Source organism: Salvia hispanica, chromosome 2 (assembly GCF_029641045.1).
Source record: "Salvia hispanica isolate PSC_SH4W2 chromosome 2, Shi_PSC_v1, whole genome shotgun sequence".
Taxonomy (NCBI): Eukaryota; Viridiplantae; Streptophyta; class Magnoliopsida; order Lamiales; family Lamiaceae; genus Salvia; species Salvia hispanica.
In genome coordinates this window covers 29,350,751-29,368,141 of record NC_142693.1, presented here as the reverse complement: position 1 = coordinate 29,368,141, position 17,391 = coordinate 29,350,751, and the positions used below count along the sequence as shown (strand labels likewise).

Below are 17,391 nucleotides of genomic sequence, written 5' to 3'. Positions count from 1 at the left end.
TTCCTCCTCCACGTCTCGTCCCTGGTCCACGGGCGTCTCATCCCGGCGGACGCCAAGATGTCCCTAGACGGCCGCGGCCATTTCATGCTCCACAAGAAATCAATGGACTACAATCCAGTCGCCAGAGGAAACGCCGTCTCCATCGCCGGCGGCCGCAGCTACATCCCCGGTGGAGACGAGTCCAAGATGTTCATGCTCCACAAGAAATCACTGCACTACAATCCAGTCGCCGGTGGAGACGACACGCTGGCGGCCTCCAAGATGTCCCTAGACGGCCGCGGCCCTTTCATGCACCCCGAGAAGCCACTGTTCTACAACCCCATCGTCGGATCCCCCCAGGGAGGAAACGCCGTCATCCCCAGTGGAGACGACACGTTGGCTGCCCGCTGGTCAGAATCACCACCGCCGCCGTCAGTTGTAATAGAATCAGAGCCTCCATCGAAACCCCGTCCACCAACTTGTTTACCCAGATGTTAATTTTCTAACGAGTATTTTTCGTTTTTACTATTTCTACCGTATTTCTTTGTTTGGTGTGGGAGTTAGTAGTCACCCAAAGCGTATCTGTGTTACGTGTAGGTGCTTATTTTGTGAAAGAATGTTGGACTTATATCTCTTTATTTTTTTTGTTGTAATGTTTTTTTTTTCTTCTTATTGTAATGTTTTGTGGTCCCGGCCCGGCCGTTTTGAGTATGATATATAAACCCAGTTGACCAATTCGTTCCCTCAGTACTACTGAAGATTCCGCCTCTCTCTTGTGTAATCTCTCTTTGATGCTTCACTTGTGTGGCTCAACTCAATTGGTGAGGATGTCGGATCCGAGCCTAAATCAGTCACCATCTCTCTCAGATCTTTAGATCCAGGCTTGATAAGCCGATGGTGCTTATTTGTGTTCTTAGATCTAGTGTTCTACTGCTTGATTTTTTGTTCTGTGACGGATCCAGTTAACCCGCGAGGCTCACGGCTGTGGAGAAGCTATCGGCTTGGATTTTCCCGTTGACGTGCTGGAACAGGTCCAGTGCTGATTCCGGAAACTCACCAGATTCGGCAGCAACTCAGTCTGACTCGGACACCTGTTGCACGGCAAAATCAGGAACGGGGTCAGGTGTGGAGAGATCGTCAGGTATACGGTATAGCCGTATACACTCGAAAATACCTGCTTATAATTAATTACAGTAGTTTTTTACTTTTACTTTTTTTTTACCACGCTTTCCGTCCGTCTTTCATTCACTGTTCTATCATAAAGGTAAAATCAATTCGTTGGAAGATTAGTAAATTATGATGTTTTTCATGAATTTTTATTTATTCGTGAAACTCTGAAGTTGTTCAGCCATTAAACTAGGATTATAAGATTACTTGATCAACCGATTATGATATGTTGTTGTTACTCTTGAAATTGCATTGGCATTTTTAATTACTTTTCGTTGAAATCGTGGCTTGATTCATTGTTTCATTGTGTAGTCGGATTCCGCTTTACTGAAATCTTTCAAATATCATGGTTGGAGATTAATTTTTGTGTCCACACACTAGTGGCTAGCGGGCCAGGTATCAGGGAATCTAAAATTCGGGGAAAATAATCGGGTGCGGTGCATGTTGTTACCTGTTTCGCTACACCTAATGTGATTGAGCATTCAAAATATTTAGGAAAGTTAGAATGAAGTAGTATAACATATGCAGTGATCATGTATGTAGTAAAGTTCATTCTTCCATTGACTATAATTTTTGAGACACTAACAAAAGATACCACATGGGCAGTTACGTGTGAAAGTTTGAAATGAAGTAGTATAACACACGTAGATGTTGTAAGAGCATTCCAAATAGAGCTGACTTGAGCCATCGAGTGGCCACAAAACAAGCCTCCGGAATGGCTGAAAGCCAGGCTGCGCAGCAGTTTTGGCGGCCCATTATTTTCCATTTTTTTCATATTTTTATTTTTATATATAGCTTACCATTTTTTCATATTTTCATCTATCTAGGGACGTGATCAAATGAAAACTCTAAATATTGTACAAACTCAAAACTATGATCTGGACCATTGAAAAATGTCAACAGATAAAAAAAAACATCAACAGTAAAATGTCAACAGAATTTCAACGATAGTCAATGATTGATGTTATGTTGATATTGTGTTGATGTTATGTTGATATTGTGTTGATACTGTGTTGACATTAAAATCTTGAAATTTTACACTGTGTTGATATTTTATTGAAACCGTGTTAAAGCTATGTTGAGGAATTTTGAGTTTATATAATATACAAGTTTGCATTTTATCACTACCCTTTTTATTTATATATATATCCCGTCACTTCTACACACATTCACAAACATAAAGACCTTGGATTTGAAGTGGTGGGGAGAATACATGTCCAAAATTTAGGTTTATGGTTGATAAATAACTTATATAGACACTGGATTTAAAGGCATGATCCCTATTCAGAAAAAAATTTGTATCCAACATCCGTCCTTGAGTTCAAGAAAAACAAAATTTAAAATCTTTTCTATCAATGTTATGACTAAATAGTGGTATAGTTCTAATTCACTGTAAAAGTCCACTAGTCCATGTTTTAGTCAAACGAAAAGGATGTATCAGACGCTTTTCTTTCAATTTTTGATTGACCAATTTGTCGAGATTTAATATTTGCTCAAATTACAACTAATTTGGATTTGTAAAATGACAAATAAATTTGATGTACTAGATGAGATCTGACTCTATAATGACAAACACATAGCATTATATTTTAATGTTAATAAAATAACAAACATTTACTTATCCCCTTTCAAAATCTCTCTTCGGATTATTTTGTGAGTTGAAGTTTTCTTGTTGAAAATTTGTCGTATAGCTCTCCAGTGGTGGTTAAAATGTCACATTTAGCATATACTGTAAAAACAAATAGTAGTACTATATAAATCCGATTTTTAAATTCGGTCATAAATAAAATAAATTAGTCCGCCAAAAAGGGTAACATTCTCCACGTAAACCTATTTTTCAACCAGTTGCGAGATATTTTGTCTATATTCGTTCATTTTCAGTATATAAAGATATTTTTAGCTAGCTGAATAGTACAACTTCACAATATTTATACTCCCCTTTAATGATTATACTACACCCTTTGCTTAATGAGTATACATCACCCTTTGCTTAATGATTATACATTACCCTTTGCCTAATGAGTATACTTTAATGACTACACCCTTTTCTCTACTCTTAATACAATCAACTATTTTACCAAAATTTGTATTGCTCATTTCTCAATTCTCGGACTATTTTATGCATGTATTTTCTCATCCCAACCTCTCTATACAATATATAGATCTCAACACAACTATATTTGAATATTCAATTGAACTCTGAATAAACACAACTATAACTATCATATAATATCCAAGAAGTAGCAATGTCATAAACGTTCGTGAATAGGGGTCTCATTTCTTTCCGGCACGGACTAAAAGAAAGTTAATGGAATAGGGACTTGTACATATTAGTTATAAATGATATGTGAGTTGAATGAGTTAGTGGAATGTGGAGTCTTTTTACCATTTATGATAATTATGAACCGGGACTCCTATTTGCGGACGGACTAAAATGAAAAAACGGGACTCCTATTCATGGACGGAGGAGTAATATACAATGGCGATGACAAGCGACACCGAAGAGATGTACTAGTATTAATTAGACCTAGTGGGATGGAGGGAGTGTAAAAATATCATAGTTTGTTACATATAGGGCCTAAAACTTTTCATTTGCCATTTTGTTCAGAAAACTCTCATTTCACTTTCCCATTTCAAAATTCAACTAGTACCATAATCTGCAAATGTAAAAACTTTCAATTTTTTATCACATCGCATTTAGGTATAAGATGACTAGATGAGAATAGCTTCACTAAGAGCATCCACAGCGGTGGGCTGTTCGTCCGTGCCGCTGAGCACGAGCTCGTCCGTCCGCCTCTGCGAGCTGTCTGTCTGTGCCAGTGGCACGGCACTGCTCTTAGCTAAGAGCACGTCCGTGCCGCTGAGCAGCCCTACGTGGCGTCTTCTTATTGGCCAACGGCATAGCTGTTGGCAAATTCAAATTTTTTTTTTTTTCAAAAATCCATAAATAATTCAAAATAATACCAAAAAAAAAAAAATTGGATTCCCAAAAAATAGAGCCGTTTATGGACGTTTTTTTTGGATTTTTGTGATTTTTTTTATTTTTTATTTTATCCCAAAATCATCTATAAATACACACATTCATCATCCACTTTTCACATCAAATTATCTCTCATTCATACTTTTTCATACTAAATCATCTATATCTTCCTCTCACCCAAACTCTCTCTAAAAAATTCAAAAATTGATATCACCAATCTCATTGCGGAAACGGAGCGCGAAGAACAAGAATATTATGAACAATATCGTGCCGCCTATGAAGCCTATGTCGCCGCCAATACCCCCGCCCCTCCTCCTCAACCAACTAGAGCAAAACGTCGCTACATCCCTTGTGATCGAGAGGGAGCCCATGAAAGGCTTGTTGCCGACTATTTTTCCGACCAACCGCGGTATCCAGAAGATTACTTTCGGCGCCGTTTTCGCATGTCAAAACGGTTGTTTATGCGTATTGTCAACACATTGTCCACCCGCGTTGAATACTTTCAATAAGGTGCAGACGCAACCGGTCGGCAAAGTCTCACGGCGTTGCAAAAGTGTACTTGTGCCATCCGACAACTTGCTACTAGGCAAACGGTTGACCTCTTCGACGAGTATTTGCATGTCGGTGAGTCAACTGAAATCCTATGCCTCAAGAGTTTTTGCGACGGCGTCCGTTCTGCTTTCGGCGAGGAATTCCTTCGGGCACCCACCACCGACGATTGTCAAAGGTTGTTTCATCTTCACGAAACAGTCCACGGTTTTCCCGGTATGCTAGGCAGCATTAACTGCATGCATTGGAAGTGGAAGAATTGCCCGACTGCTTGGAGGGGGAAACACTTAAGCGGCCACAAAGGTGGCGGCCCAACGCTTATCCTTGAAGCGGTCGCCGACTACCGCCTATGGATTTGGCATGCATATTTCGGTGTTGCCGGATCCAACAATGACTTGAACGTGCTATATTCTTCACCACTCTTCGATGATGTTTTGAATGGTGTAGCACCGGCGATCGACTTCACCGTCAACGGAAATGCATACCACATGGGTTACTATCTCGCCGATGGTATCTACCCAAGGTGGTCGACTTTCGTGAAGTCGTTCAGCAATCCACAAGAGCCGAGACGGATTCTTTTTGCGCAGCATCAAGAGTCTGCTCGGAAAGACGTCGAAAGAGCTTTTGGTGTCCTTCAAGGCCGATTCAACATTGTGAAGTCCCCTTCTCGGCTTTGGTACGTTAAGAATATCGCCCACATCATGTACACGTGCATTATCTTGCACAACATGATTATAGCTGACGAAGGACCGAGGGCGGCTAACTTTTACGACGAGGATGAAGCCGGAAGCTCAACCGCGAGGTCTCCCCCACGCCGAGGTGTGCATACGACGGTAACGAGAGGATCGAAAGAAGACACACAATGCGCGATACAAGAGCCCACACTGAGCTACAAAAAGATCTAATCAATCACATTTGGGCGAAATTCGGCAACGAGTAGTGGGTCTTTTTAATTTTATGGATTTTTATTATGTAATTTTTAATTTTTAGGATTTTAATTATGTAATTTTTAATTTTTAGTATTTTAATTATGTAATTTTTAATTTTTAGGATTTTAATTATATAATTTTTAATTATTATATAACTTATAATATTATTCCGGGTATTTTTAATGCATTTTAATATTGTGAAAATGTTTTTATTTAAATTGAATAATAGAATGGTGGGACCCTTGAGCTTGTCCTTAGCTAAGAGCACAACACCCATCCGTGCTCTTAGCTAAGGACAAAAAGTAAAAGTGGGTTCGGGCCCACCTCCGTGCTCTTAGCTAAGAGCACGGATGGGGATGCTCTAAGCATTAGTTGCGTGCGTGTGTGTGAGAGAGAGTGAGAGGGGGGGGGGGGGGTACGTTGAGTCAAAGCTAGCGGCATTTGAATAACAACACCTATCAATTTTATATATCGAGAAGTAATTAGTTTAGTAATTAGTCATAATCTGAAATATGCTTTGAAACATGCTTTCAACATGGATTGACTAAGAAGGCTAATTCGTCATGGATTGATGAAATCAAGGCTACATATATTTGATTAATTTCTTTGATCGTGACTAAGACATAATTTGTCATGATTATTATTTCATCCCCGACTCTATAAATTGCATTATTATAATGAGTGCCACCACCCATTTTACCAATATCCAGAGCACCTTATTGAGAATTTTACTTCCGTCGAAATCGAAGCGAATACTTTTATTTGCTCACATTTCCTCATATATTTTCTTTAGATATCCAATATTTGATTTAGTAAGGTGTGGAAATGTACCAATATATATTCTTTAGTGTTTGAGGCTTAAAAAAGTTTTAACTTTTTTTCAAAAGACCTGACATGTACAAATTCGTCGGAGATTGGCTTTTAAGTGTCGATAGCAGCGACAACAATTAAAATCACGGTTAGTTAAGATTAAGATGAGGAGGCCAAGTTAGAACTTATTTGTTTAGGGTCAAGATTTCTCATTTACATCATGGTAATTCAAATCCTCAATTTCTTAAATGAAAGAAAAATAACGTACTAACTGAGTTGTATTTAATTGTCAAGATAGAACAGATTTAAATGAGTATTAACTCCCCCTATTTTCATTTCGCATTGTTCTGATTAAGAAATGACAGCCAACACATTGAATTATGTGAAACGGCATAAATTTTATGAGCAAAGTTGGGCTATATAAAGACAAACACTTAATAAAATATAAAACTCTTTCTCTCTCATTTAGTTTCTCTCTTGGTAGTTGATGTCTAGTCCAAATTGGATCACTCTTTCGCACTCCACTCTCCATTCATAAATAAGTATGACATTAATCATATACTTAGTAAAAACCAAGCAGTGGATGTCGGAAATTTTTTTGACTTAAATTAACAAATTAAGGAATGCTAGATATCGATCAATAATGTTTTATTCAGACTAAATTGATCACTTGGTAGAGTCAAAATATACAATACTACTACTCCCTCCCTCGTCCCAAGATATTATACCCACTTCATTTAGGTATAGGAATTTAGGGTGTTGTTTAGTACTGTAAGTGGAGTTGATAGTAAAGTAAATTTTTCCATAAATAAAAATGACTCAAATATGTTGGGACACCCAAAATGGTATACGAGTCTAATATCTTGGGACGGAGGGATTACTTTTTATAAAAATCTTAATACTTACTCCATCATTTAAACCACGCAGCTTCCCACTTAGAGATCAACTATTTTTACTTAAATTTGCATTGAACCTTTCTTGGATTATTACTTTCATATGCACCGGAAAGTACATAATACATGTACTTTTCTCATCTTAAATATCACACTGCTGACAATTCTATCATCCCAAATATTTCTGTTTAATATGTTGGAATACAATATAATCAAATGACAAAAAATGTAAGGATCTTATTAGTCGTGTATTGTTGCATTAATTTGTTCGGATATAAATGGAGCCAGACAATACTTAATAATTTGTTTGACATTTGGAATATACATACTCTAAAATTTGAGTATGCTTATTGAACTCTGATTCCACACAACTATCACAAAAATATAAAATCCAAGATTTATATGTCAGAAATTAGACCTGAAAAAGTACAACTACAACAAGAAAGAGTAGAAAGAGACCATGAAGAGTTGTGACAAGAATACATGAGAGTGGAGAGAAATTAGGTAAGAATATACAATGGCAATGACAATCGACACCGAAGAGATGTACTATTAATCAGACCTAGTTGCTAAAAGATCACCAAGCCACTGTGTGTCGACCGCTAAAGAATATGCTACACATACACACATATCACACACCCATGCCAATAATCCCATCTCATACTAACCTATAACAAAATTGTACCCGTTCCCGGCTGGGAAAGAGATGCTCAGCTTGGTGGCTCAGCAAGGAGAAGGGTGTGCCACCACCCGCATGCCACGTTTCTCGCCACATATCCATCCATCGCTACTTGAGAGGGAGTATTCCGATCAATCACGTCACCCAAACCAAGCTGCCCCAACCAAAAACTTAATTAGTATCAAGAATTCAATAGTTTGGAAGATAATGGACAAAATAAGTATGTATACGATAGGTACCTGCCCATATTTGTTCCATCCCCAGCAAAATGTTTTGCCATCCTCTTCATCAACAAAGAGAATGAAACCAATTAGCTTAGCATAAACCAAACCACTTTTTTTGTTGAAAACCATACCAATGCAGAAAATGACTATCAAGTAGCACAACTACTTTACTATATTATTTTGATATCAAACCAATTACTACAAGCCAAGTCCTTTCTGAGTACCCTACTAGATTACTTTGCAATTGACTACTGAGAAACAAAGATTTTCACTAACTCAAGACAACTTTTTGTATTCATCCATGTTGCTGCTATGATGATGACTAAGGACTCTTTCAGTTCCATAAAATGCTTGATAATATACTTCTGCCCTAAAAAGAAAGGAAGAAAATAATGTTTCATCCAAGAGAACTCTTAGTTGTGATGCAAAGATTGACGCACCTGTGACAACTGCACTGTGGCGAGCCCCACAGGACACTGCTTTTACGTTGACGTTTTCCAGACTTGTAGCATCAAGGAGTCGAGGCAACGTCTGTTAGCAATTCCCCAAGAACACAATGTTATCAAGGGGTGTAATTTCTATTTACGTAGGCTATAGAGCACAAGCAGATCTTAACTTCCAGCCACCAAATCATTCTTATTTCATTCCGAAAAAATATCAAAACCCCAGCAATTGAAAAGTGAAAATTAATGTGCATACCTCAGCTTGATCACCACCAGTTCCCAACTGACCGAACTGGTTTCCGCCAAAAGCATAAACATCACCATCAGCAGAAATGCAGATTGTATGCCAAAGTCCCGCTGCTACACCATCTATCTTGATTCCAAGTAAAGAAGACACACAAGTAGGACTAAGCTCATCGTCTGTACTTCCTTGGCCACACTAGTCAAGGATTAGAGAAGATTATGAGGTTCTTACTCAGATAGAGAAACAGTAGACGGTGGTATATAAACTACAGCACAACAGAGAAACATCCATATGAGCCAACGAGACACTACAGTCAAAAGTCTAGTACCCTGGCCAGTGCCTAGCCAAGGATCCAAATTCATCACTATTTGATTCATCACTAGCCAAGGATGCCAGTAACTTATTTGTGAGGGATGGAGAAGATAAAATTCAAGGAATTTTCACTATGGAACTCGAGAAAGTAGAATGTCTATAGTTTTCAGTACCGACTGGAGAGAGGCAGAACAGTTTGGATGAAATGCATTTATTTGGTTTAACCTGCTTCTGGTTCCATTTTATCAAGGTCAAGAAAAGCACGTTGGCCAGGGGGAGCAAAAGTAGAAGGCTTGGTGCTGACAAAAGAAAATGCATCAAACTAGTATACACATTTATTGGAAATCATGATGGAAGACCCAAGTTTAGAGGTAAACAAATTATACTAACTTGTAAGCTTTGTTCTAAGGAATGGATGCAGATAATTAATATATCACCAATTAAATGGTCTTCCTTAACATTTACTTGAAGAATCTTGGTTAAGCAAAGGCTAATATATATTAACATCGAAATCTAACACTCAAGAACAAGCATAATTTACTTATTCTCAAGTCTCACCTGCCCATATAATCCCCAACCAAAAGTTAGCAGTGCACCAGCATCTGTTGAAACAACAATTTACATCAGATAACCAATTTTGATGTTAATACTACAGCTAAATATTCTCTATAAAGTACATCACACAATTGATTGGAAAATGCAGAAAACTGAGGAAATAGGGAGTATCTAGTATTTGAAATACCTGTGATGACTGCACTATGTCTACCTCCACAAGCGATTGCTTTTACATAGTTTCCAGGAACTCGAAATCCCTGGCTATCTGAGCCCATGTTTCCACCAGAGAGGCCTAGAGAACGACCCTTGTTGAAAGATGAATCAATGCAAGGTACAGGATGAGGAGAGGATACCATTCTAATTCGTGATCCCAAACCCAACTGCCCCTCCCCTCCATAGCCCCAACCCCACACTTGTCCCACATCTGCAACTTCGACAAGCAATACAAAATAATAGCTCTGCTGATAAAGGAGCACAATATTGAAATCAAACAATGAACAAAGTGTGTACCTGACAATGCTAAGGTGTGTCGACCACCAGCAGCAACAGATGCAATCCTTACACCTGGGTTAAGAGCTACTAAACAAGGGAAAGCTGAAAGAGTTTCATCACCAGATGAGCTCTCAGCTGAATGCCTGGCTGGTGAAACACGTCTTCTTTTAGAAGTTTCATCAGCCCCTCTACCATCACTGGATTTCGGTCCATGAGAGCGAGGACTTACTGTAATACAGTACTCTGCAATAAGTCAGTATGTGTAACTTGAATTCGGGAATTTGTACATCACTGGCCCAGAGACCATAAAGCAATACCTTGATCAGTCATTTGTGAATCCTTCTCTGTGTTTAAACCAGTGGAAGGATCCCCAATGACCTTGCCAGAAGGTACACATTCTTTCCATCCCCAAGTGTAAACATCCCCAATGACTGCAGTCAACCATTCAATCATCAATGAATTGATAAAAAAAAAAAGTAAAAGTACACGGCTTACAAAACATCTGAATCATGAATATGCCATACTCTAGGAATAGGTATCCGTTTCTATTTACAACTGAGTAAAAAAAATTTAACATCCACTACTATATAACTGCATTTGCTAGCTCAATAAGCTAAGGCTCATATAGGACACTCAATCTCCCTAAGTAGGCTAGTCAAGTTCCTTTTAGTTCAAATTTACTTGATACCTATTTTGCACATGCTTTTATGTGTAAAATAGTTATCAAGTTCTCTTTTTACATAAACGCTTCATCTATACCTGTTGCAGAAACACAATGCGCCCAACCAGCAGCCGCTTTTGCTATTATGGCCTCTTCAGGAAGTGGAAAAGGCTCTGGCATTTCCTTAACAATATCGATGAAAAGAGCAGGTTATAGACAAGGTAATTGCAAAAGCCAAACAGCAAGTAGAAAAAAGTATGTAACTTTCCATTACCCCATGCTTCCCAGATGTCACATAGCTCTGTCCCAAGTCATCAGTCGATCCCCATGTAATGAGCTTCCCTGAGTCTGGAAAAGGCAATGAACTTATAAGTGCTTAAATCTCTCTCAAGTTAAACTCGAAACATAGCAAAATGCACCATATTTCACATTCTTTTAATCACTAATGCATTATGAATAAGACAACTTGGCTCAAGAAGCATAACAAATCTTCAGTAATGTTTTTCCAAAGATAAAAATTAGCATAATTTCACCAAGGAGTACAAAATTACCAAGAATTGAGAATTTCATCTATTTGAAAAAGAAAACAAGAGTGAAAAATAACAGAGCTCTCAAGCAAAAGTCAACCAATAGACCATAAAGCTTTCGATGCAAAATTAACTCATGAGATTAGGAAGAAAACTTCAAATCCAGAATTCCAAAAGGAGAAAGTTGAAGTTTTTTGCAGAAACAAAAGCTCCAAATCACCTGAAATAGCCATTGCGAAACCACAGCCACCGCCACAAACATCCTTCCACGCATTCTCGCCGGGGGGAAGCCGGACCACCACCGGCGACAAAATAGGCGCTCTCTGCGGCAATGCTCCGGGCAAATACCCCCACATATACACCAACTTCTCCTCCATTTTCATACCTTCTTCACCTCCTTCCCCATCAACATTCATTCCTTTACAGCTTTTACTTCTTGGGACTTGAAATTGAATAAATTAATCTTCCTAATTTCAGCAAACAACAAAGAAGAAGGGAAAACCAAAATCGTTGAGACTACAGAGAAATGACAAAGCAGAGCTAAGTTGAGAGGGAAAAGTGCCCTAAAGCAATGGAGAAAAAAAAAAGGGAAAACAGAAAAGAAAAAAGAAAAATGGAGCATATCAATTTCGGGCAGGCAATGGTGACACGTCGGATACTAACGTGGCCTACATTCCACGTGGCTGACTGTGAGCCGCGAGATGCCTGAGCCATTCTCCTCCAGGAGTTGCAGGAAGTTTCTGGAAGGTTGGAACTTGGAAAGGTTTTCATCTTTCAAATATAAAAATGTTATCACAACGTTAATAAAATTAAATTTATAAGCGACCACTTTATGAGATTAATTTATCATTCCATATTAAATACTACTCTTTTATCTCCTACTACTTAATAGATTGACACACTGGATAATGACATATAAATTTAAGAGATGTTGTTTGTGTTGAATGGAGAGAGAGTAAGAGATGGAGTAGTTTTTTATAAAAATTGGAAATGTGACATCTTTTATGAACAAATTAAATGGAAGAAATGTTTTTTTTTCATAAAAGCATTTCATTTATCTGAAAAATGTAAAAAAAATAAATAATTTTAAAATCTAATTTAAGTATGTGTTAATAGGGTTGTTTAATTATTCAATGTTATCCCGTTCATCATTAATCGTTCAAATTTACTACTCTTGTTTGTTTGTAAATAATTGTCTCATTTATTTTTTATTTAGTACTACTATTTTTTACAATGAACCTTGTCAACTAATTTCATTTTATTATAAAATTAATAATATTATGAATAAGATTGCCTTCTTCTAGTTTTTTTGTTCACTTTTTTATTTATTTCTTAAATTTTATTATAAAATTAATAATATTATAGATAAGATCGCCTTCTTCTAGTTTTTATTCACTTTTTTATTTATTTCTTAAAAATGGAGCTAGCTCTAGTGAGCCTCTTGTTTGAAGGATCAAGGATGGAAGGAGTAGTTTATTTACTTAAAACATATGCGCCCCTACTTCAATCACATCTTAGAAATATGAACACAGTTAGCTACAAGCTACTACAACCACTACAACCAATAACATCATGTTATAAAGATCCTTCGATATCAATATTCAATGAGATCAAATTAATTTTAGGGCACTTGTCAACATTATGTGGTGACACATTATATATCTAGTATAATATTCACATTACCAACTTACACTGGTGTTGACTAACATTTTTATCAATTAATGAAAGGAATCTATTTAAGAATTTCCACGACATAGAAGATCGATATAGTTCTCCACCTAACCCACGAGAGAGAATGCATTCTCTCTTTTTTTTAAATCATCCTCTAATAATCTGTATTTTTTAATTTTAAAAAGTTTTTTTCTCCATTAAGATAAAATTCATTTTTCACTAACAATACTTTATTTATTTTTCTTTCTATATCTCTCTTATTTTAGTAATTGTTATAAAATTTGTACCCAACCAAAAGTGCATATTTTTATTGGACGGAAAATTATATATTATTGAATTAAATAGCCAATTAAGATTTTTTAAACTTGTGCAACATAATTAAATTGCAAGGATAATGTGTGGAATATTATTCACATGTATTATTAGCAGCCTGAAAACCATACAATTTACGTGCCTAAAATTAAGCAAGGTCTAAATTCTAATATTAACAAAATGAGTAGAAAAAAAATTGAATTTGGCAACCGTCACTGCCATGTGGCATTGCCTCATTGGACGAGACTGCACATCCTAATCGCTCTGTAAGTCTTGCAGATGGACTATGCAGCAAGATCTGGCTCTCCGTTGCCAATTGCGTCTAATCCTTGGTTTATGGACTGGTTCTCTGCCTACATCGCCACACCTTGGTATGTGCCTTCCTCCTAACTCAAAATCCCAGTGATAAACTAAATTTAAGATCAAATAACATACTAATACTAGTAATCTAAATATTCAGATTTTCATTTGAATAGTCCAAAATAAAAAAGCTTTCATGTTAATAACTTTTTAAAATGTTAGGTGTTTTTTTCAATATATAATCACGTCTAATTGTATATATATACTCTTAAGTCTTAACAAACAATGTAATAGTCATATTTTTTCATTTTGATTTATTAAAAAGATAATCATCTTCCATTTTTTATAACATGCCCACCATTTTTCTCACATTTCTGTCTCTCTTTTCTATTTATTTATTTTCGACTAGTAAAATATTCAACAATCTTTTATATTTCTCTCCTATTTTATCGATTTTGAACTTAAATCGGGCCAGTTTCTCTCCTATTTTATCGATTTTGAACTTAAATCAGGCCAGTTTCCACCAAAATTAGTTAGAGTATAGTAAAACGATGTGACAAATACAAAACAAATTATGTAAATTTACTATTAGAGGACATGAAATTTGTTATGGGCCAACAAAATGATTGGGTCCGATGATATTTTATCGTGGGTCACCCATTTTTGGACGGGTTTACCCGAATCAATCATTAAACCCGTTTCTTAACCACTCAATATTCAAGTGGCTTTCCGGGTACGGATCCGTATAACCACATGTTTAATTTTCAATTATTATCATAAGCTTCCCCAATATATTATTGACACTTCTTGTTATTTAATTTAATGTTATGCCCCCACTAATTAACTAATGTGTTAACTATTTTGGGTTTTTTGTCAAATGTGTTAGGCACCAAGTGCTCTTGTTCTTGCATTGAGAAAAGTGTTACTACTATTTAGTAAATTTGTGGTATTCTTTTTCTCCGTAAAAGAAACGATATATGAATCACAATTTGTTATGGACGAAATCGAATTCTCATAAGGTCAAATATTATTATATTGTGCCCACTTGTGATTGTGGGTGCAATTATTTTCTTTTGAAAAATATGATATGAAGTGGTATTTCATTATGTATGATTCGAAGGTGGGAAGTTATGAAAAGTAGAGTTTTTGAACATGTTGCGTTGTTATTTATTTGATTTAATATGATCAATCCTTATATTTCGGCACTTTTAACTTGTGTTAGTTTTTGCGCCAAAGAAAGAATATTCGGGCAGTGATATAATACCGAAATATGTCGAATATTAGAAGATGTAAAGATTAATTGACAGGTGCAATAAAATACAGAGAAGATAGTATTATGAAAGTGGCGTGTGTTGTGGTCATAATATTCACATTTCGACAATTCCAAAATTGAAAAAATAATTTGATGTTGAAATTATGCCCAATCGAGTAATATCTACTACTATTACACTTTTTAACGTGAGTGATAGTGTGTCACGAATTCAAGAAGTAAATAAAGGCATTGAAAATTTAGGTGTGTATATAATAAAGTTAGGGTGAGGATGTCAATGAGGCCTAGCTCAAGTCACAAACACTAGAAATCGAGCACGAAACACTAAGCATCTATAGCCATCAATATTTTCTGAGCGAAAATCGAAAATATCGATTATTTAAAAAGTACATAAAGAACAGTCGTAACTTCGGAAAATGATATTAATCAGCGACCAATTTCTATCACGACTAAATTCAACATAAATCATTATAAAAAGCACAATATCGTGCTTGGCAAATTACATAATTTCAAGCACAATATGTACTCAGAAAGTTATACGTGAACATGATCCATGCGGTGTTGGTTATTTAACGAGTACCACTATGTTCTTAGAACCTCACTGTGTAGCGCTCCAAAAGTACTCAAAATTTACCAACGAACCTAATATAAAGCATTTTTGCCTACACGCGACTATTTATGTACTTAATAAACACGTCTTTTTTAGTCAGAATCGAGCATAATAGACTCTCCAAAGTGAAAGGTTTTGATCAAAATATATGTTTATAGTATTACATTACAGACTTCTCATCTAGCGTGCGATATAATTACTTAATTCATATGATACATATCATATAAATATATAACAATTGAAGTGAACTATAGATAAAAGAATGAAGTTAAATTAAGTTGCATATTATAAGCTACACCAAAATCAGCATTAGTGTATTATCAACTTTATTATACATTAAGTTATGTGGCTGACAGATGCAATAAATCGTATGGTTGTTAAATCGACAACAAGTAGTTATGATCATTGAATGGCTCCCACCTCAATGTTGGAGAGGAGGTTACACTAAATACGATGGACCCTCCCGCATGGAATTATGCATGACGTCCTCGAGGCTTTATAATACTCCAATGAAATAATCCCTCCATTCATACATCATTTTTGACAATCTCCTAAATTTAAAAAATTATTAATTATACTAAATTTTATATATATTGTCTCATAATTTTAAATTTAGAAAAAAATATGCGTAATATCACATACGTATATACTATATGTACAAAACGTTTGACTATTTAAATGATGTCATAACACATCAAATTAACCAGGTCTTTAGTTTTTACACATTTACATATTATGTTAATAAATCCAGACGTATAAAGTGTCACAAGTTTTCACTGTAAAACAATTAAAAAATGAATTGATCAAATTTGTTGAGCATTAGCTTTTATCTTATTGTCCCATTGACACTTCAAATTTACAATTTTTTTGTATATTTGTTCCCATATCACTTTATTTTATTTGGAAAAGACACTTTTTGTGGACAAACAAAGTAAATCTTTTATCTGCTTGAAATCAATAATTGAGTGGGCCACTATAAAAAGGTTTATTCGTATACAGGCCCATTATCTTTGAAATAAAAGGGCCACGAGGGCCCATCTAAAATGTCAGGAGACGTGATAACTTTGCAAATGGTTTCTGAAAAAAATAAAATCAAACTTTCAGTGTTGAAATATTTTCAAGTTACTAAATTCGAAAAAAATGTTGGTCCTGTAATACCGAAAGAAAGTAGACTATCAATAAAGGGAAAAAAAATTACTATTACACAATATGTTTAAAATATTTTGTGAACAAAAATAACATTTCTATATAAGAATTTCTTAATTATAATTAAAGTTATCCTACAACACACCAAAACTGTAATAACTACCAAACCACTAAACATGTTAAATAATTAATTTCAAGAACACTAAACATGTTTTTAAGTATTTAGATCATGTAAACGTGGTAAAATTCTAATTTTTGTCTTTTTACCATTGAGCTTCCTGATCTAGAAAGTGTTTTTATAAATTTCAGTGTTGTGAAAGACATATGAGACTCATGTGTTTCTCATTTGCTTCTTCTTCACGATCAATTCATGTGAAAGATGTGAGAGACGTATGAGACTCATGTGTTTCTCATTTGCTTCTTCTTCCCAATCAATTCAAGTGAAAAATGCATGAGGCTCATATGTTTCATTAAAGTGAAATCATGTGAGAGTTTTGGTCTTTCTACCATTGAGCTTCTTGATCTAGAAAGTTTTGTTTATAAATTTTAAAGTTGTGAAACACATGAGACTAGTGTTGTTTCTCATTTTCTTCTTCTTCTCCGTCAATTCATGTGAAAGACATATAAGACTAATGTGT

The 17,391-nt window shown here is 35.8% G+C and overlaps 1 protein-coding gene across 3 annotated transcripts; it reads right to left on the bottom strand.

The window, feature by feature from the left end:
• Positions 1 to 7,690: 7,690 nt before the first annotated feature.
• Positions 7,691 to 12,039, bottom strand: LOC125201609 (Regulator of chromosome condensation (RCC1) family protein). Of its 3 annotated transcripts, none has more exons than XM_048099787.2 (11): positions 11,665 to 12,039; positions 11,192 to 11,265; positions 11,016 to 11,100; positions 10,574 to 10,687; positions 10,275 to 10,499; positions 9,952 to 10,194; positions 9,768 to 9,811; positions 8,910 to 9,092; positions 8,651 to 8,741; positions 8,226 to 8,269; positions 7,691 to 8,140 (listed from the first exon to the last, which is right to left on the bottom strand). In XM_048099787.2, the coding sequence occupies exons 1-11, from the start codon at positions 11,858 to 11,860 to the stop codon at positions 8,018 to 8,020; spliced, it is 1,422 nt and encodes a 473-aa protein (XP_047955744.1). In that variant the 5' UTR covers positions 11,861 to 12,039; the 3' UTR covers positions 7,691 to 8,017. The 3 variants fall into 3 exon arrangements, with proteins under 3 accessions (XP_047955744.1, XP_047955746.1, XP_047955747.1); XM_048099789.2 differs by having other exon boundaries at positions 10,275 to 10,484; positions 11,665 to 12,038; XM_048099790.2 differs by having other exon boundaries at positions 9,952 to 10,188; positions 10,275 to 10,484; positions 11,665 to 12,038.
• Positions 12,040 to 17,391: the final 5,352 nt, after the last annotated feature.